Below are 21,131 nucleotides of genomic sequence, written 5' to 3' on the forward strand. Positions count from 1 at the left end.
CTTGATTAGACCACACACACGCACACTTTGTGTATGTGTATGTATATATGGTTGAATGAAGACTTTACAATGAGCAATGATTTTCAGTTCATTTTATCTTTGATTTCTTTTTAATAAACGAAAGGCCGGGTTAGTCATTCCAGCCTTTGTGCAATCATAAATAATAATTAACCAAATAAGCAAAAAAGAAAGGAAGAAGAAGAAGAAACTTGTTTTTCTACACAGGACTGTAACTGGATAATATCCAGCCATGCAAGAAGCAATTTAAGATTCAGTGATACTACAATTTAAAAGCATGGAAGCTTTGACTGAGATCAGATCAAATAACAATATTCAAGGTTTTAGGGGCTTCCCCCGAGTATAGTTTTCTCGGAGATGTCACTGAATCTAAAAGAGTGGGCGCCATATTGTTCGATTTGGTGTCACGAAATGCTCCTAACTAGTTTCAAAATAAGTGAAAGTGAATCCAGCAGCAGAACGAAAGACCCAAGTCACATTTCAGGGTTCAGACAGATGTTGTTTCTTTTGTCCGTCCCACCCCCACCCCTGAAGCGTCCCATGTTCTCAGTTTTGATTTTGCACATGACAGTATTAAATAAGAAGACTTGTCTTTGCCTTAAAAAAAAACTTTGCGTTTGCCTTTAATGTTCAGTATACATATAATGTATTGTTATCTAACAAAAGAAAAGAAAGAAAGAAAGAAAGAAAGAAAGAAAGAAAGAAAGAAAGAAAGAAAGAAAGAAAGAAAGAAAGAAAGAAAGAAAGAAAGAAAGAAAGAAAGAAAGAAAGAAAGAAGACTTTCCCCTCCAAATAGGGAATGGAAATTTAATATCTGATCACTCCCTGTGAAATAAAGAGCAAGAAATGTTCCCCCAAAAGGTTTTATGGCTGTAACTTTAGTGTTAATAAGGAAGAAGAAAAAAATGAAAGAAGCTATAGTCACTTTCCAAGTTATTTCAGCATATCCCACACCTCTTATAAACCAATCTGTCTCCCAGGCAGTAGAGAATACTGTCCTGTTTTATTATTACAACTAAGATTCAAATAAAGCCAGATTTTAAATTGTTTTGATTCTGATCTCTGTTCTGATTTGCTAATTGGTTTTGTTTGTTTGTTTCTTTGGGTTTACCTTTTATCCCCTGATCTCAGCAGAAATCCAATCAAATAGAGATGAACGTTTTGGGGAAATACTCTCCCAAACTTTAAGCCCATGTCCGCGTTCCAGCCATCTAATTTCCCACTGTTTTATTTTATTTTATTTTATTTTATTTTATTTTATTTTATTTTTTGCTGCCCTGCAATTCGGCTTGGCTGTAGATTTCTGGGTTTCTCTGTAAATGCTTACCACCCACACGGATGTTTGAAGGGACAAAAGTTTCTAGGCTTTGCTGCCTGCCTGCCGTTTGCCAGCCCTTCTTTCCGAGAAGATGCGGGAAAATAGATCTTGAACCAACAAACTAAAAACCTTCTAAGCTTTCAGAATGTTTTATTTTTTGGTCTTCTTTTCCCAGAATTGTTCATTGTCTAATCTTTCTTATTTTGCTCTTCTCTAGGTTAAAGTTTTCGAATAATTCCTCTCACAATAACTCAAAAAAGCCAACTTTCTTTGGTAAGTTGGTTAAGGCCCAACTGTCAAAAGGCTTTCGAACAAAAGATTGATCGTTTCTCTCTCTCTCTCTCTCTTTTTCTTTTTTGGTTTGTGTGAAGCTGCTGGCTTTAAAAGAAAAATCTTACTGGGAAATGACTTTTAATTTAATTATTTGTTTTCTAAACTATTAAAGAGGAGCTGTTTAGCGACAATTCATTTGATTTCAAAGATATCAGTGACCTTAAAACACGTTTTTCCTCTTGCAGCGAAGTTTAAAGCGCACTCACTTAGGAGTGGGGGATTAAGGTACTTTAACAAGCTAAGATTTTTCTCCTCAACTTTTAATGCTTGCTTTATGACTTTGAAGGATCTAAAAAGTTCTTAAGAACATCTAACTGCCCCCCAAATAAACCTCTGAATTCAGCTTTCATACTGACCTGAACTTTTTTAAAAAAATCCCAACTGCAGATATTGGTAAATCTGAAATTCCAATTTGCCTCACTGATTAGGTTTAGCCTTCCCTGGCTGTTAATGAAGACTGCCTCTGCCTTGATTTAGGAAACTTGTTTTCTATTCCTATTTCAATCCGTTGTCAAAACTTTAAAAAGAGTAATGAGTTTGCTTCTTAACTGCTCCTGTCTTCCAGAATGTGCTCATCAGCCACTGTATTCCCAGGCAGGGAAAGAGTTAAAAAGGCAACTCCTACCTTCATTCCCACCCTTCCCTGCCTTACAGGCATCTCCACTGTTGCAGCATAGAGGTTACCCTAATTAAATGCCAGAGCCCAAGTCCTTCTAAAAGGGGGGGAGGGGGGGAAAGGGATGTTTCCTAAGGACCATTTTTATTTTAATCTATTAAAGAAAATAATGCTTTCTGTTTTCCAGCAGGCCCCGCCTGCCATTGGCCAAGGCTGGTCATGTGACCAGGAATTTGGCTGCATTTTCGCCCCAGTCTCCAGTTTAATAGAGCAAGGTCCCCATACGCCTGTATTATCAGCAATATAACAATTATAAAAGCCCGAGAATCGTCATCATAACCATAACAATAAAAAAAACTGGGGCCCTAAGATTTCCTCCCTCCTCCTTCTCCTCGTCCCCCTCCCTCTGCCACTGGGCCCTGGAAAAGCCATGAATTTTGAATTGGAGAGGGAGATCGGGTTTATAAATAGCCAGCCTTCGCTCGCAGAGTGCCTGGCGTCTCTTCCCGCTGTCCTGGAGACATTTCAAACTTCATCAATCAAGGACTCGACATTAATTCCACCTCCTTTTGAGCAAACCCTCCTCAGCCTGAATCCTTGTTCCAGCAACCAGGCGAGACCAAGAAGCCAAGAAAGAGCAACTCATGGCCTGGCCCAGCAGCGCCCAATCCAGTTTGGCCCTTTGGCTGCAGAATTCCCCTGGATGAAAGAGAAGAAATCAGCCAAGAAAGCTACTCAGACTCCATCCTCCTCTTCCTCTTCGCCATCCTCTTCCTCCTTCCCGGGATCTGCAGCTGGATCTCCTGCAGGTTTGTACAATGCAGGGGCGAGGGGGATGGGGGGTGTTTATTGGGATTGGATTCAGACAATAAACATGTTGGCATCATTTCGCCCCTCACCTGCCCCCCCCCGCCCCATCCATCCATCCATCCCTGAAACGGTGTTACGCAATAAAATACATCGCAGCGATATGCAGCCTTATTTTTTGGTGTGCCCCCCCCACTCCAGTGCAAATCAAAGAGGGAATCATAGCCGGTTCTGCAATTATCTTTCCGAGGGAATAAGCCTACAAGATTCCGTCTGAATTGGAAGCCAAATTCTAACATGTCAGGGCTCGATTTTCCTATTATTCCCGAAATTCTAGAATTTTTTCCCCCTCCTTTTTACAGCCTGCTGGGGGGGGGGAGAAGAGAGATTTGCTGGCGCTTTTGTGTGTGTGCAGGAGGTGAAGGAGGGGGACAGAGACCGAATTTCCCTCATCGGTATCCATTAGGAACATGCAAAATAAATAAATAATAATAATAATAGAAGAAGAAGAAGCCATAGATAGCAAAATAAAGCAACAGTCCTTTAAACGTGTTCTCAATAAAATAATCTTGGGTTATATTTTTTTTCCTGGGGGCCCAAAGGACAGAACCTTTCTCGGTGTGTTGGGAGTTCTTTCTTTCTTTCTTTCTTTCTTTCTTTCTTTCTTTCTTTCTTTCTTTCTTTCTTTCTTTCTTTCTTTCTTTCTTTCTTTCTTTCTTTCTTTCTCTTTTTTTTAAAAAAAACCAACACCAAACACATTATTTCGGTCAATTATAACACAACGACAACGTGTGAAACGGGCGGTATTTTCCGGTGTCGACTGGGTCCTCCCCCCCAGAAAAGGTTTGGAGTTTCCAAACTGTTGGCAACAAATGTACCAGGGGGACGAAATATCCCCCTTCCATTGGGGGCGGGAGGGGCAGGGATATTTTTTTCCCTTGGGGTGGGAGGATTGGGGGAGTGAAACGTTTTCTTTGGGGTAGGGGAAGGGAGCATGAGAGTGATTTGGGAGGATGGTAAATTCTGTTTTCTCCTGTGGGAGCTTAATTCTGCCCCTTGGTTAGCACCGGGCACCGTTCTGCCCTGCCCTGGAACGGGAAGCGAATGGATGTAGCTCGTTCATCACGGTGGCTGTTCCAACCCTCTCTCTCTCTTTTTCCCCCCCTCGTCCCCTTGTAAATGGGCGGTTGTGTGTGTGTGTTGTGAAGACACCCAGGGGCTCCCAGAGACCAGCGCGGGCGGCTCCCGGCGGCTCCGGACTGCCTACACCAACACCCAGCTCCTGGAGCTGGAGAAGGAATTCCACTTCAACAAGTATCTGTGCCGGCCCCGGCGGGTGGAGATCGCGGCGCTGCTGGACCTGACCGAGAGGCAGGTCAAGGTGTGGTTCCAGAACCGCCGGATGAAACACAAGAGGCAGACCCAGCACCAAGAGCCCTCCGACGGGGACCTCGGCTACCCCAACCTGGAGGAATGCAGCGACGAGGCGGACGAGAACTCTCCGTTTGGCCAAGCCCTGGAGACCCCCTGCCCTTTTCAAACCAAAAACCAGGCGAGCCAGGAGCCGCCCAGCGCTCAGCAGCTGCCCCGGAGCCCCGGCTACCCAACGCCCACCGCAGAGCCAGGGTCCATAATGGAGCCGAGCAGGGCAGCGGACAGCGTGGACAATGCCTTCCCGGAGAGGCAGGAGTCTCCTTTGTTGCCAGATCTGAGCATCTTCGCGACAGATTCCAGCCTCCAGGGCTCCCTGCAGAGCCCCGTCCACTTCTCGGAGGAAGACCTGGACTTTTTTACAAACACATTGTGTACTATAGACCTGCAGCATCTGAATTTCCAATAACCAGTCCCACCAGGGTCTATCTGCCTTGGCTGTGTCGCCCCTTCCACACGCACCTCCACCGGCTCCCCACTTGACACCAGAATATTTCTATAATGTGGCCATGTGCTTTCTCACACCCCTTCTCCCCTCGCCCCCTTTCAAGTTCGTTCTAATGTGGAAGCTAGATCATAAGAATGGCCCATCCTTTAAATAGTTATTCCCATAGTCCCAAATAACAGGATCCTCCTATGTGTTTACTAAATTCAGATATTTAATTATACTTTTATTCTTTCGTATTTATTTAAAAGAAATACACAAGCAACCCCCCCCCTCGCCCCTCACAACCCCCCACCCCCGAGAGAAAACATTTGTAAATCCTTCAAGTGACTTTCTCAGGAATCCGAACGAAACTTTTAGATTTCTTAATAAAAATAAATAATAATAATTAAAAAAAAACCCGGAGGAATTTTGTTTCCTCTTTTTTAAGTTTTAGATGTAGACTATTTATTCAAATCCTTTAATAGTAAATGGCAAATTATTTATTGTACATTATTTTCATAGATTAAATAAATGTCTTTATAAAATTAAAACAATGTGTTATCATTTTTATGTCTCGTCTTTAAGAACCTTGTTCATTTCCCCTCTGAAGTTAGAACCTTCCCTTTCTTTCTTTGCAACTATCTACTGGTTTTTATTATCTTGTGTAGACAGGGAGGATAAGAAGAAGAAATGTGACCTCATAAATCACATTTTTTCATAGAAAGCAGGTCTCAATCAGGAATACTGTATTCATTAAACTTCCTTGTTCGGTTTCCCTGCGCTAGTTTTTTGCTCAAAGAATAAAGACCTTCGCTGTGAATTTTAACATATTCATTCTTTAAACACCCCATTCCTACTCTTGGAGCAAAAATATTGTTAGATAAAAATCGTCTGACCTAAAATGTAAATTCAAAGTTTAAAATCTCAGCTCTACACATTACTTTCAAAACCACCCCTCAGTCCTGAGAACACCTACGTCCGGCGCACGCTGGTTAGAAACGTTTGCTGTTTAGAAGTTTGTTATAAATATTTCCCGTCTCCCGTGAGTGTTAACACCACGCAAATGACAATCCAGAAAGACAAAAGGCAGCCTCTTGATTTTTCCAATCCTCCATTTCTCATCCCCTGAAGCAAAAAATTACCAATTAAAACTGCCCCATGGTACACAAGGGGTGGGGGGAGAGAATAAATACTGTCTAGTTTCAAGAAATACTCCATGGGTGCACCCTGACTACCATATTTGTAGCCAGCAGTTAAATGGTATAAAGGAAAGAAGGGGGGAGACATTAAATTTAAAAGTGGGAGAGTGAAGGGCGGCGGGGGGCGGGGGGGAACACGCCAGAAAAAAACAGGACTAATAAATCTGGGGTGATTTCGATAGCCATTTGTGCCGGTCTGCCCCGGCTCGCGCGTCCTTGTAGGAAAGCTTTCCTCCAACAAGTAATTTTAAACACAAAACTCATATATCAAAAGGGGGTGGGGGCTTGTTATGAATGAAAAGGGGTCAGCGGAGGAATCAATCGCGGTGACACAAAAAAAATAAATCATATTACGTCTTTGCTAAGTCATCGGTGTTTCCCCAGACACGGCAGAAATTTGGTAGGCGTTCAAGTCGAGTTTGTGTGAAAGTAGCATCGAAACCCAGAAGACTGGGAGGCGGGGGAGAGCGTGGGAGTGGGAAGGGGGAATAGAAGGGGGCTCTTCTTTCTTCCTGGGCTGCTTAAAATGGCGCAGGAATCTGTGGCCAGACAAGGAAAACAGGCAGCCATGATAGAAGCTATATTTATACTGGGCAATTTCTGAGGAGCTAAGGGAGGAGGGTGGGAGTCTAGGGAGGTTAAATGATCCCTTCTGTCCACGCAGTTGTACTATAGGGGAAGATGGATTTTTCACACACACACACACACACACAAACACACTCGTTGATACAACAAAGAGCGAACATTCTACCCCACCGGGTGTCTCTTTTGGATGAAGATTTAAGATTTTGTTCAGCCTTCATTTTGCTACTGGAATTCACATATCAGAAAGATGCAGTAAGACATGTCATTGTCACCTCCCACTGCTTTTCTGGGGGGTGGGTGGTTAAGAACTTCAAATTTAGCCAACCTTCAAACAGTTGGGTACAAAAGACACATGTTTTGAAATTGCTCTTGGAAAAATCCCAGACATTTCTGTCAATTACAGCAGGGAATTCTGCTTTCAAGTCTACGCGTTTTAGTCTTAATACGGATAGTATTTCGCTTTTGCAGAACAAATGCTCAGATATATATTCAAACGAAAACGCTGCTCCTGCGGGACTGAAAATGTTTATGTTGAAAATCGAAATATATTGCAATTCAAATAATCGACTAACTCTTACTCAACAAATGCATATACATAAAAAACACTGACCCTACAATTAATGCCAGGAGCATCCTCTTCTAGAAGTCAAACATTTCCCAACCCAGCATGTGCACGCCTCTTTTACTAACCACTCTTGTCCGCTCTGAAAGTCCTGAAGTCCCGACAGACCGCGCCTTTCCAAAGTACCACAGAAGGCTATTCATTATCGTTAAGTTTATTTAATATCTCTAGCTTCTGGAACACACTCAAGTACAATGCAGGCAGTGCCAGACGCTGTTTATCAAAGGGCCATTTGTTCCAATGCCTCACATATATCCCCCCCCCGCCCCAGCTCCCCAGCCCGCAATCCTGCATACAGTCGTGCAGGGGAATATTAAGGAATTGGTTATACCTAGTCAATATCAACTGAGCTTAGGGAGGAAAAATGGATACATCCAACATATAGAGTAACTTTCCCTATTTTAAAAAAAAACACTACAAGCATTTTGCGCAGGGAAACACACACACACACACACACACACTTTCCCCCATTAGTTCAGCCATTTTCAGTGCAGGAGGTAACACGTTTCTCTGGATCTTTTATGTGCCCTTCCCCATTTGCCTCTCCCGAGAAGGTTGCTCCCCATGCAACGTGCGATCTCCAAGCAACTCAATCATTCAGCTGGGAGGAGGGTAGAATAAGGGACATCTTGTGCTGGGGAGGCGGTCTCTCCCCGGGGTTACGTTTTGGCGGTGATGGCTATGGTCTTTCCAATAGATGCCAGGGAGGAGGGGATGCGGGGCTGTGGAGGAGAGAAGGGAGTTCTACGGGCTGGCCAATGTAAATACTGACACCTTATCCATACAAATCTCTAACAATGGCCCTTCTGCAGATCATAATGACTTCTCAAAGTTGCTGCAGGTCTAGAAAACATGCCAGTCACAGTCACAAATCAATTCTACACCCGCGGAAAGTGACTTAATCAATGGGCCCTCGCCAGTTATTATCCTCGTTCACAGCCACCCTTCTTATTTGTCCTAATTAGCAAGACAGAAATGTCGGAGGAAAGAAGGGGAATATTCAATAAAATCTAAGTTATTGAATGACTGTAAGACTTCATCGTTAGTTCAGCCATTCTTTACCTTCTTCAAAATGTCAAACAAACGGAGAATGTGTTTTTTGAAACCTTACCCTTCTGTTCTCTGCAACTGGAGGGCATCTATTAAGCAAATCCTGCCCCTGATCGTTGTCAAAACACTGCAGCGGACTAGCGATTATTAACCTAGAAATATGCAGATGAGATGCGCTCACACGTGTTGTAATGATGAGAAAGTAATATCTATCTGGTGCTGATCTAGTCTGGGCATATGTTTCCTAAAGAGCTACTTGAGGCCCTGAAGATCTTGAGCTAGCGACTATGGTCATGGGAAGGACCAGGGGACAATGCCCCTGGAAACAAAATATGGACTGAACGGCGCATCCCAGGGCGCGGTTATGTGTTGCCACAAGAAGAACAAGGCGAGCCCATTGCCTTATCTTGGGAAATCATCCCAAAGTTCCTCTAAACGGTTGATCCCGGAATCTGAACAAAGCCTAGAAAATCTCTCAAGAGCAGATCACTTCTCTCATGTTATTTAGTTTGCATGGAGTCTGTCTCCAAATAGCCATATCATTACGCATCTATATTTGTATGCAATACAATGCCAATCTGTGCTGTGACATCTGCGTGCAATCCTGGACACAATGCCGCATTGTTTTAAATTGCGTCGGGAGTGTCTAGCATCTCCATTTCGTCCTCTCGACTGTGCCACGGTCACACAGGAATAAACCATCAGGGTTTGCCCACGGCTCCAGTAGTTTAAGCCCTGTGCGCTCCTTAGCAGTCAACAGCCATTAAATCCCTTTCCACAGCTGCACCGTTTTCATGTCATGCACCGTTATGACCAACCCAACCGTTTGCTTTTTCCTCTCTTTGATACTTTCCTACCAGACCACGAGAATAGGAAAGGAGATTGTATCTGAGCCAAACAAACTCTTTAAAGTAACGATGTGATAGGGCAGGTAAATCCCTGTTGAATCTGTCTTGCAATTCTGGATGGATCCATTATTACCTTTTCCTCCCAAAGAAAATATCCGTATTACAGGTCTGGTTTCAAGACAAACAAGCTCACAGGAGGACCCTGTTCTGCAAGGTGCTGAGCGCTAGTGTAAATCGCACTGAAACCAAGGGGTGTTAAATTCAGGGGCAAATTGGCCTCCCCTTACACATATTGGTGAGTAGTCCCATTGAGGTCCAGCCGAAGGGACTAATTCATGTTCTGAGGAAGCGCTTACCAATGAGTGTAAGGGTTGCACAATTATTAATTATTATCACTATTCTAGTACTACCTGGGGACTCCATGGTACTGGGCACTGAACAAACACATAGTAAGATGCCCTATGCTCCTGCCCCTAAGCGTTTTACAATTTACTAGAGGGAGGGGAAACAGAGGCAGGGAAAGAAGAAGTGAGTCGCCAAAGGTCACCCAGAACGTCAGTGTCAGAGGAGAGACTAGAAGGTCTCCAGAGTCCCAATCCTGGTCTCTCCACGGGACTACAGTCTAGTCCCGAAGGAGGGATGCATGGCTCGGCCCGAGTATCAGAGTCTCTCCCACAGGTTGTAAATAGAAACCATTGACCCAGATACCTATCTACTCCCCTCGCCACTTAACTGTCACCCAGCTGGAAAGTTTTAAAGGCGCCTGACTAGATCCGGGTGCAATTTAAACCGAATTTTTGGCAGCTGTTCTGAGTCCTCGGATTTTCAGTTCTGAAAAAGTATCCAGGCTCACAACCGAAGGATGGAGCTGGATCAAGCAGCTAACGGAGAAGAGCTTTTCATCGGCATGGCTTGACACTTTTTCTTGAAAGGTAAATGCATACCCACTCACCTCTGGCTCAGATCTTCCACTCCGTAACTTGTAGCTCCTAATATCGACAGCGGGAGCTATATTTAATTGTTTGAAGCCTGCCCTTAGGCAATTCAATCCACAGTTAGGCTTCTCCCCCCACCCCCGGACTGTTGAGCACCTGTAACTCCCATTAACTTAGCATCTTTGACAATGAGGGCATTTGTATGTAGGTACCTGAGTATGGATTTATATGCGTAACTCCAGTCTCCTGGGGCCAAATTATCTGCTGGTGAAAACAAGCGAAACTGCAGCGACCTCAGTGGAGAGTTGTGTCCATTTACCCCAGCAGCGCAGCTGCAAGGAAATATCAACACAGAGAATGGAGTTACAATTATTGATCCATCACCCCAAACACGGTCTCTCTTGAAATCCCCTGGTCTGAATTAATACCCAGCCTACACTTGCTGCTTTATGGAGCACAACGGGTAACAATTAAAATGTATCTTCTTCTTCACTCACAACACAATGGCATCAATTTTTAACGGGTAGGGTAATTGACCACTGGCGGATGTGTCCGAGTCTCCATCACTGGCCATTTTTATATCAAGATCGGATTTTTTTTAAGATCGTCTCTAGCTCAAAACCGAAAGACTTTGGGGACGTGCTTTGGCCTGTGTTATAGGGGAAGTCAGACTAAATACCACAATGGCCCGTTCTAGTGTTGGGATCTATGAACAGCGGTGCTCAGAGGTTCCCTCCAATATTTCTTTGGATCACCGCCTCTGAAGTTGTTCCCCCGCCCTCCTTTTGGACCCAAATATCACAAACAGAGGACGTGATGTAAAAATCACCGACAAAATACCTAACTCTAAAAAAAGGCCAAATCAAATATTTTTGTACAGATGTCTGAAAGCCGCTCAAGTGTTCCTTATTAATCAAATAATGGAGAAGCCCGGCGTGATGTCTCCTGGGGGAGGGGGAACAAACTTTCTCGGCTAACCCTTATATTGAGCTTCAAAATAGAAGAGTCTGTCTAAGTGCCCTGGAACCTTGGAAATGTTTAACTTTCGATGGCAGAGCCTCTTTCAAATGGATACCTTTAGAAGACCCGCTCCACTTCCCTTAAGATCTCGCCACAAAGGACTTGGCTATAGATCTTTCTTTCTCTCCGGTATCAAATATGTCAACCAAACTGTTTAAAACCAAGCAATCTCTCACGAAAGAACTCGAAACCTTCCCTTTTCATATCAGCGCACCACTAGGTTTCATGGGACCCCCTTTTTGTGCCTACGGAATGTCCTGTTAGAAAAAAGATTTCTTGTAAGAGCTCCCATAAAGCCTGGGCAAACATAGGGATGGCCGGGGATAACTATATGGTTCTCCCTGGCTGGATTTCTTTCCTACACCGTTACAGGGCAGCTGCTGAGGTTGTTTACAACAAGGGAAACCAACCCAATGAATAATCACAGATGAACTGTCCTGGAGGCTGCTGTAGGAACTCCCCTGCCTCTTCCTGCGCGCCCATAGTATGATATTACGCAGTTATATCCTTGCGAGTGTGTTTCTGGCCCGGGGGGGGATGCGTGTGGTAGAGGGAGTGGACGCCCCTGAAGAACTCTGCTTTGGTCAGTGCTGGAGACGGACCACTGGCGTGTGCTAAGGGAAACCCCCAAGACCAGTCGCCTCATATAAAGCCTATATTTAGGATGAGTTCAGTAGCCCCTGAAAAAACAAGAGACCCGCAGGCCAGGATTGATAAATGAGGAGTACACACTTCAGCTCCGGGGGGGGGGGGAGCTCCTCCTCTGTGCAATATTCAACGCTTACAGGCGGGGTGGGGGGGAACAGAAAGGATCTACCTCAGGGAAAAGGGCTGGAGTCTAGGCCAGCAATTAACACGCTGGTTCCTGTCACGGCCCCTAATCCGGGCTAGCAACCGAAGTACAATTCTCCTGGTCAGTTTAGACTCTCTCCCCTCCCCCGCACCCGAACGGAAGAATGAAAACGGCCCTTCCCCCATCCTCTAAAATCCCCAGCTAATTTTTGTTGTCGTTGTTTGTTGTAATCCCACCCCGTGAAAGCCAGCGGCATCTGAAAGTCTCTGTCGGTTGTTGTGCTTTAGGGGATAGGACTCATGACAGATGAAGCAATAAATATGGTATCATAGAATTAATTAAGATCATATAATATAACGAAGCAATAAATATCATGAAAGGGTAATGACTAATTAAGTATTTGGGGGGAGAAAAGTGGGGAGGGGGACCGGAGGTTTGATGGAATAAACCACGTTGGCTCATCGCTTTCCCCGGATGGGATCCCACTCTTCTGTTGCTTCAGCAAGTTCTGGAGCCTCTCTTCTCTCAAGAAGAAGCTGCCCATAATATGACCGGCAATCACCAGAGAGTTGTAGTTACCCATGATCGGATGTCTCCTTTCTCTGATGGATCTGACGATCTGTCCTGAAGTGGGGCCCTCTTTACGTTCTCCACTGGGGAAAATAAAAAGAAGCAAAATGTAAAATAATCATAAATGGTGAGAGGATCTGGAAAGGGAAAGAGAGGTAGGATCTCAAGTCGCGTTGAGAGTCAGGTAGGCGATTCGGAAAGCCCCACTCTGTCACTGCATGGGATCCATGGACCTCGATTTGGAGTTGAGCTGCAGGCATGGCTGCCATTTGGTGGAAAGCATACGCCACTTTTTGCTCGCAATGGGGATGAGATTTTGATACGCTTGTACGGACTAGCACCTTCCTTCACGAGTCAATGGGATCCCACGTGAAGTTGGAGGGGTGCAACTAAACTGGAGTTATAGTATGAAGAACTGGCCCCTGGGGAAGGTGCTTTTTCACTGTAGCAACAAACAAAATAAACGCTTATGACAGGGCTATTTTAACCCCAGCGCCTTTGATCTCACCATTAGCCCCAGATAGCTATCCGGGACGTTGTGACTACTTGGCACCTGGGTTCCAGAGAGCAGATAAGAAGAAAGCGAAGTGATGGGTCCTTGTGGGGGTGACAGTGCCTTGGGTAACAGAGTGGAGCAGATGGCGAGCGGCCAGAGTTCCAAAAGGGGGGGGGAAGAGGGGGTGGGGGGAAATGAAGATGCAACATCCACTTAAAGAAAATAACCCTCCCCCCCCCCACACACACACAACACCTCACCTTCTTTGCCTTGATTTGAGAATAACCTCCATAAGAAAAGACCTTTCCAGATTGGCTTTGCCTCTGATTCCAGTCAGTTATATTTCCTGTCCCTGTTATATTCACCTTTGCTGAAGGAGCAAGAATGTGGGTTGATTAATATTAAATGCTTTTTCTTTTGTGTCCAGGGCCGGAAGTGTTATACTATAAATGACCATTGCTTGGTCGCAGTAAAAGGGCATTTTAGTGTCTTCTCTTAACCTGCCATCGCGACCAAACTCTTGAAAAGTCCAACTCTCAGAGCTGATACTTGGCTTGGTTTTCACTAAGGGAGGTTTCATAGGAAGGGGTTACCGACTACAGCCTGTCTTCCCCTCCACATGGCTGCAATAGTGAGATATCCTTGAGGCAACCTGGGAAACCCCAGAGTGTTTCTATATTTTAAATGAAATAAAACGCACTCTATTTTAGCGCTGGAATGAGATCATTGAAAATGATCAGAGCAGTTCTGTAAAACCGGTTCAGTGATGGAATACGCTGGTTCTTTTAAAAAAAAAATCCAGGAGTGATCTATTTTAAGTATTATTTAAATATGATACATTTATTTCCTCTTCCTCCTCACCCCTCACTCCCAAATAAGTGCTATATAATATAGAAAACCACTCCTGGCTTTAAATTAAAAATGCATCTCATTTACAAAACGAATCAAGTGTTAATTATCTTGGGTTTTGATCATTAGTTTGCATACGTGTTATTCAGAAGTCGGATGTTCTAAACACCACAGAACATGAGTAACTCAAAGAAGCTGCCTGGTACCTTATTATGAATAATATTCACGAACCAAAAGCTGGTGATGTAGGAAACTTTTTCATAAGCCCGTTAGTGAACCAGGAGAAATGTAACTGGCTAAAACATTTCATTTGTCTTTGGAGGCTTTAAAGGGAAAGGGACCCTGCTCTAGTCACATCTATCCCTGTTTCTTAACAAAACTGTCCCTGTGTCCAAAAGTGTTGCATCAGCCAAATCTCTGGACTAAAGAACTTGTATATATATGTCTTAAAGTGAACTTTTGGCCTACAAAACTCCTGATACTTCTTAAGGGCTGAGTAACCAGTAAATATCCTGACAAGTAACAAATGACTGTGGGCGTCATATTGTTAGATGCTCTTGTCTCCCCTGTGCTAACAAGTAAATAAATGTTGCCTACCTCTGTTTCCATTATAGTAACAGTGGAGGGGTAAGTCTGACTTCAGTTTCTTTCTCTTTGTACCTACCCACAATTTGGGCGGTGCCACAAGAAGACCTTAATATAATAAATTAATCAGAAACAGACCAAATGATGTTTGTAACTGAAAAAAAAAACCTGGAATTTATTAAACACTTTAAAAAGAAACTTCTCTTTTTCTATGATTAGATAGATAGATATTTTTAATCCCATTCTTCATTTTCCTATACTGTGTACTGTGGTGTTTCTCCAACAAAGACATTCTGTCTTTCAAACTTTATTTCATCAGCTCATTAGAATATTGATTGAATTAAATAGCTTTTACCCACACTGGTTCTAGACACAAAGCTAGTGTAGCAAGATGAAAGTACAGATGGGTTTGGTTTGGTTAGGTTTTTTTAGCCTTTTCATCCAAGCAAATTCCAAACTCGTTCGTGCCACTTTGCAGAGAAAGTTTTAAAATGAAGAAAAGAGCATATTTATAATTGAAAAAGCAGTGAAACCTCCCTACCTTTGTCTCTGTCTGTCTCTGTCTCAGATGGAACTGGGGTTGGGGAAAAAACCTTCTTTTTATTGGGGGGGGGGTTCTGATGAAGTTGGTTACATCTTATAATTTGGGGCCTTTTTAACACTTAAAACAGTCTTGAATAATTCTAACTCTCTCCTCCCCCCCCACCCCCCAACCCCTTCTCTCTTTTAAAGTCTTTGAGGAAAGATTTTGACATATACGTGTTGTTATCAGATTGATGGGCAGGGTTTGATTGAAGTTCCTTTGTCATGCAAATGCCAGGGGCTTGATGGATGAGCGCAGATATCTGACAAACTTCAGGAGGTCTTTGCTCATTGGATTAGTGGCGAACCACGTGGTCCCACCCCCCACTCCCACAACCCCCCCCCACCCCTTTTCGGAAGGCTCTGGGGGTTCGAAGGCTAGCGATCCATGGATGGAAGTTTTACGGCTTTGACATACTATCTAAAGGTTGTAGGGCAGGCGAAATCCCCCCAAAACAGGTTGACCCTCCTCCATCACTGGCAGATGGACAATACTAGGATGAACTCCTTCTTAGAGTATGCAATTTGTAACCGTGGGACGAGCGCCTACTCACCCAAGGGCTACCATCATTTAGAGCAAGGGACAACCTCCTTTCCTGCTTGCTCAGGTACACCCACCAGTGACAGTTATAACGGAGACGGACGCTTTGTAGTAGCAGGGAGCGCTACCGTGCCCAGCCACCCTGCCCAGCCGAACCCAAGCTACCATCACCCCCACCCTTCAGGGCTTGGCCTCCCCTTCTCGGGCTCTGCATCAGCAGGGTACCCGCCCCAAGCCTGCAATCCCAGCTACGGGCATCACCAGTTCTACCTCAGCCAGCAGGAAACGGATGGCCTGTATTTCCAGTCACCAGGGTACTCCGCCCCCGCCGGATCTCACCTCGGTTCTGGGTCAGACGGCTACTGCCCCTCAGGCTCTGGACAGTATCAACACCACCCCTATGGCCAGGATCAGCAAGGCTACTTGCAGGGGGCTTACAGCCACCTTTCGTCTGCTGTAACCCAGGACAAAGATCACGCCTGCCCATCTGAGCTATGCCCCACCGCCAGCCTCGCACAGACCTTCGACTGGATGAAAGTGAAGAGGAACCCTCCCAAAACAGGTGAGTTGGACAACTCGGTGATCGTTTTATTTTAAAGTGTGTGTGTGTGTGTAGAGAGAGAGAGAGGGAGGTGGGGGAAGAAATCTTTTGTGGGTTGGCTATGGGAGAGATCTTCCCCCCCCCCCCCAAGTCACAAGGAAGGAGATAAACAGCTCAAGGGAGAATGGAACAGAGGAACATCATGACTGCAGTAGAGGTGGACAGAGGTCCTGAGAGCTGCGCCTTCTGCTGTAAGGATGCAGGGCTGCTGAATTTCTGTGCGAGGCCCAGGGCGATTTAAATCTTGCCTTAAGTAGGAAATGATAGTGGCTTCCTGTCCCTCCAAATTTTTTTCCCTTCCACTCCCCTATTGTTCAGCTTCCTTCCCTTGAACCCCCCCCCTTAAATCCCAACCTCCTTCCCTCCCCCACCCACCTTGACAGTTCCATGAAAGTTTTCCGCGAAACAGTGACTTGTAAAAACGGACTATTTGGAAGGGAGCAGGTGAGCCGTTCATCTCAGAAGGGAGCCTTCCGGTGCTGTAGGGACCCGTGCAGGTACAAGAAAGCACCCGGGCCCTGCCGTGGATGGAGCAAAGGGCCAGAAACTGGCCCAGATGCTTAAGTGGTGAGTGTGTGTGTGTGTGTGTGGGGGGGTGATGGATGGCTGGAGAGAGAGCGGGAGAAGAGCCTCGCTTGTCATGTGTCGACCCTCCCCACTGCTTTAACGCGTTACGCTTTGCTGCTGCTTCCTGTGTGCGTTTGCTCATTAACAGCTAAAGTGTCGGAATATGGACTGGTCGGGCCGCCAAATGCCATCCGGACCAACTTCACCACCAAGCAGCTGACGGAGCTGGAGAAGGAGTTTCACTTTAATAAGTACCTCACCCGGGCCAGGCGAGTGGAGATCGCCGCCACCTTGGAACTCAACGAAACCCAGGTGAAGATCTGGTTCCAGAACCGGAGGATGAAGCAGAAAAAGCGGGAGAAGGAAGGCCTGGCCCCCGCTCCTGCCCCCAGGGTGGCCAAGGAAGTGAGCGAAGCCTCGGACCAGTCCAATTTCACCTCACCTGAGGCCTCTCCCAACTCCGTTTCCTCCTGAAAGGGTCCCTTCAAGGCTGTCTCCTTGCAAACGAAGCCAAGGCACACAGATGGAGGAGCGCGTACCCAGACCATATACACCCTCCACACTTTCGTACACACACTCCAGCCCGCCCAGGCTGGCCCACACCCCACTCCATTGACTGGTGCCCCGTTGCCGGAGTTGTGATGGTTACACTCCTGCTTCCATTTCTCTGTCCTTCGCTCTTAATTTATGAGACCGTCCTGTAGGAATAGTTCACTCCAAAAAGGAGGGGCTGGCTGGGTCTTTAACCTACATTCCTGGCAAGACCCATTTGTCTCAGGGACGTTTCCACCCCAAGTTTGGGGATTGCACTTTCAACCAGAGAAATTCTTGAAACGAATTTAGTTATTTCCATTCCAAAAAACAGTGTGCACAGACTTTGGGCTGCAAGAATTCGTTGCTTAATGTAACCTTTTCCCCCGTGTCCTTTCTTCCCACAGGATTGTAAAAAGTTATGTTTTCCCCACCCCGGCTTTTAAACTTTGTATATCTTGGAGTGAGACCTACCCTATTAATAAGCCAGAGGCCTTTGAGAAAAGAACACAACCCTTCCCTCATCACTTTGCACTATCGCGGCTTTCCATGCTGTTCCAATGCTTTGTTTTACTTTTTATTTGAACGTGGTTTGTATGCTGCCAGCCACACAAAAAATAATTGAGGAAAAGTTTGACCTCCGGGTACTTTTCGAGGGTGAGTTAGGGAGTATGCATGCTTCGTGCAACCAGGCTGCAGAGTGGAACCTTGTAAGATTTTGGGTCGTTCAGTTACATTGCTGGATTCAAATGGTATTTATTGTCTATTGCGATAGCCTTAACTCTTAAAGGAAAGTAGCATCTCCCCGTTTCTCTGAGCCCGATAGAAACGCTATTTAACAATGGAAAATACAGTGTAATTATATTCCACCCCTCCCCCAACAAACTTTTGCATAGACCAAAATTGAGAACGTGGACATTTTTTGTTTGTTTTGTTTTAAGGAGAAAATTACATCGAAAAAAAGCTTATCGGGATTTCCCCTCCCCTCCCCCTTCCCTGTATTTTGACATGAAACTACCTCATTCTAATAAAGTTTAATTTTTCATAGTCTAGTCCTCTTGATTGTTAGTTACGTGGAAATATCTCACACCCAGCCAGGTGGAAGGTTTCTTAACGCCGCTAAACCTTTCCAGAGACAGGTCCGATCCTGCTGCCTTTGTAGATCAAATGACAAATCTCCCCTTGGCTTCGACAGATGCAGGATCGGGCCAGTAGACACCCCTTTTACCGCTTCTAAGGGCCAAACTTAAAGCTGGTGTATAGGGGAACTGCAGAGCGGATGGCTTAACTTCAGTGGAGGCGTTTGGCATCAAGCAATCAGTTTCTCCTGCGGTCACCTAGAACTAGTGATTTAAAAAAAACCCCAACACGTTGTATTTAATCAGTGAACGATCTTTAAAATGATAGAAATGTATCACAGACACACACACACACTAATTTAAGCACACACATTTCAGGAACTATAGGGTACCCACGTTCTTGAAATAGAAGCATCGACTGGCATGAACTTGGGGGCGGGTGTCATATTTACATAAAGAAGGTTTCTGGATTATTGAAAACATGCTTTAAAGGGGATCCAGTGGCCTCAGAAGTAAAAGTCAAGAGGGATATTTCCCCCTTCCCCCGCACGCCCCCAAATGGGGACACCGAATGAGGACCGATTGCTCTCCGAATGAAAAGCAGACATAACTATGCACCATCTTTGGGGGCTGGAGCCGGATTCCACAAGGCGATGGCACATTCCCCCCTTGACTTCACTGGGCGCGGGATCGGACACTTTATTCTATAATCTTAAGACTTTTGGAGGAAAAGAGGTTGGTGGGGGTGGAGGTAGGGGTGGGGGAGGGGGAAGGGGACTTTTAGCTCTGACCTTTTTACCTCGAAACGCCTCTGGGATTTCTAAACAAGTAAACAGAGAGGCTGCCAGGAGAATCTATTGTTCTGATCTCAGTTGAAATTTGCAAACCCTGTTTTTTTTGTGGGGGGGGGGAGGAGAGGGGAAGCAACTTACCAAAGTACCTGTTGTAAATTAAATGTACGGATTTGCCTATATCGATGTCTTAAACGCTGCTCAATGCTGTTTTAAAGAAGTGGGCCCAAGTCATCTGAGGGAACTTCCCCTAGCCGTGTAACCATCCTCTTCTCCCCTTTCTAATCGGGATCGTCAGGAATACATCTTGCATGGGCTCTAAAGAAGGTGACTGGAGGTGCAGTTAGTCTAGGGACAGGGCTGGGAGAAGGAATACAATAGCTTAAAAGAGAAGGCTTTTTGCTAAAAGTAATAACTTGCGTGTCATCTCCTTTGACAGGGGAAAGCAAGCAAGCAAGCTAGCTGGATGCTTTGATAACTCATTTGACTGAAGGAAACTTTCTTTGAAAGTGTCCAATTAAAGCCGGGTTTTACTCCTCATAACGTTCGGGCATTTCCACCAGGGAGAATTCTCATGTCTCTTGCATCTGTTTCTAATCGAAGATGTAATGGGATGGGTCCCATTTGCCCACAAGGCTGACAGGTGAGAATGGACGTTAGCCGTTTCCACTGGAGCAGAGTTTGGCAAGCCCGGGGTGGGATGGGGTCCTGCCCAGGACGGGAAGGCTGATGGAGCTGAGCAGAAAGGACAGGAGGTTACTGATATGTCAGGATGTCGGGCACAACAAAAGCCTAGAAAGCTCGCATTTAAAACTCAAAGGCAGACCCCGGAAGAGGCCGCAGCGCCTGTGTTGATGTGTCCTTACATATGTAAACCCCTTCCGACCTATTTCCATTTATGAGAGGGTTCGTTTCATCTTCCCCCCACCCCCCAATTTCGTCCTTCATTCTCACACTGGCTTCAAAAAAATCACCACACACTTTCTTTCCGGTTTTTTCTCAGATTTCTTCACACTTCCTCTTGTTTTTCTGGAAGTTAACTGACAGAAACTCAGGGCTGTGAACTAGAAAACATGGCAAAAATACCAGCTTGGTGAATTGGAAGGAAGGAAGGAAGGAAGGAAGGAAGGAAGGAAGGAAGGAAGGAAGGAAGAAGAAAGAAAGAAAGTCTGTATCTCATAGATATATACAGATCTATCTATCTATCTATATATATACACACAGACATGCATATATGTGTACATGCTATTATATATATTAAATTACATACATCTCATATAAATACATGTTTATAGATAAACACACATTGCATGTATATCTATACATATATGTATAGATTTATCTTATCTGTATTTGTACATACATTTATGTGTATAGTTGTGTTTGATATATGTGTATGCATATGATTGACAGATATACAAAGATGTGTATTAATCTATCTATATATACACTCACATATCTCACATCTATCTATTTATCTGTGGAGCATCTGGTATGATATTTTTGTGAGCAGGAAAATCACTCCAGGGTCAATGCAAACATATATATGTAACATATAAGCACACACATCTCTCTCTCTCTGTCTGTCTATCTACATAATGGAGATTTATTCTTTTAATATCCCAAAGGAAGAGGACATTTCCCAGTTTAGAAATTCTTGTAAATTATTTATGACAATAGCCTTGTTTGAGATACGTCTCTTCTGCGAGAGGAGGAGATGTTAGGCAAGGATATTGAACAGACTCCTGTCTTCTAGCCATGCTCACAGATAACAGAGCTGGAGAGAAGGCCAGGACTCCTGGCCCTTCTTGGCAGATATTTCAGGGCCATGTGTTCCTTACCCCTTGGTGTGAAATTTTTCTTCTCTCCCTAAAGCGTTTGTTCTCACAATATAAGCCTTTTGATCTCAGAAGAGCACATTCTATTTAAAAAAAAAA

The 21,131-nt window shown here is 44.8% G+C and overlaps 2 protein-coding genes and 1 long non-coding RNA gene across 3 annotated transcripts; 2 read left to right on the top strand and 1 right to left on the bottom strand.

The window, feature by feature from the left end:
* Positions 1–2,478: 2,478 nt before the first annotated feature.
* HOXB2 (homeobox B2) lies at positions 2,479–5,388 on the top strand. Its single transcript, XM_084615586.1, has 2 exons — positions 2,479–3,094; positions 4,301–5,388. The coding sequence occupies exons 1-2, from the start codon at positions 2,716–2,718 to the stop codon at positions 4,930–4,932; spliced, it is 1,011 nt and encodes a 336-aa protein (XP_084471712.1). The 5' UTR covers positions 2,479–2,715; the 3' UTR covers positions 4,933–5,388.
* A 3,078-nt stretch (positions 5,389–8,466) lies between these two features.
* On the bottom strand, positions 8,467–17,358 carry LOC311513911. Its single transcript, XR_014709798.1, has 4 exons — positions 17,236–17,358; positions 12,582–12,655; positions 10,402–10,521; positions 8,467–8,558 (listed from the first exon to the last, which is right to left on the bottom strand). It is a non-coding gene; the product is annotated as an uncharacterized lncRNA (long non-coding RNA).
* HOXB1 (homeobox B1) lies at positions 15,569–17,267 on the top strand (the record flags this gene model as incomplete). The annotated part of the gene is made up of 2 exons (XM_084616107.1): positions 15,569–16,187; positions 16,942–17,267. 2 exons carry the CDS (start codon positions 15,569–15,571, stop codon positions 17,265–17,267), a joined length of 945 nt encoding a protein of 314 aa, XP_084472233.1.
* Positions 17,359–21,131: the final 3,773 nt, after the last annotated feature.

The sequence above is a fragment of the Lepidochelys olivacea genome (genome assembly GCF_965140295.1).
Source record: "Lepidochelys olivacea isolate rLepOli2 genome assembly, chromosome: 27".
Lineage (NCBI taxonomy): Eukaryota > Metazoa > Chordata > Testudines > Cheloniidae > Lepidochelys > Lepidochelys olivacea.

What these genes read in the sequence shown, in the direction of transcription:
- HOXB2 (XM_084615586.1), top strand. Translation starts at nt 2,716, where the DNA reads ATGAATTTTGAATTGGAGAGGGAGATCGGGTTTATAAATAGCCAGCCT. An exon ending in TGCAGCTGGATCTCCTGCAG is followed by an intron (nt 3,095 to 4,300) that starts GTTTGTACAATG and finishes TGTGTTGTGAAG; the next exon opens with ACACCCAGGGGCTCCCAGAG.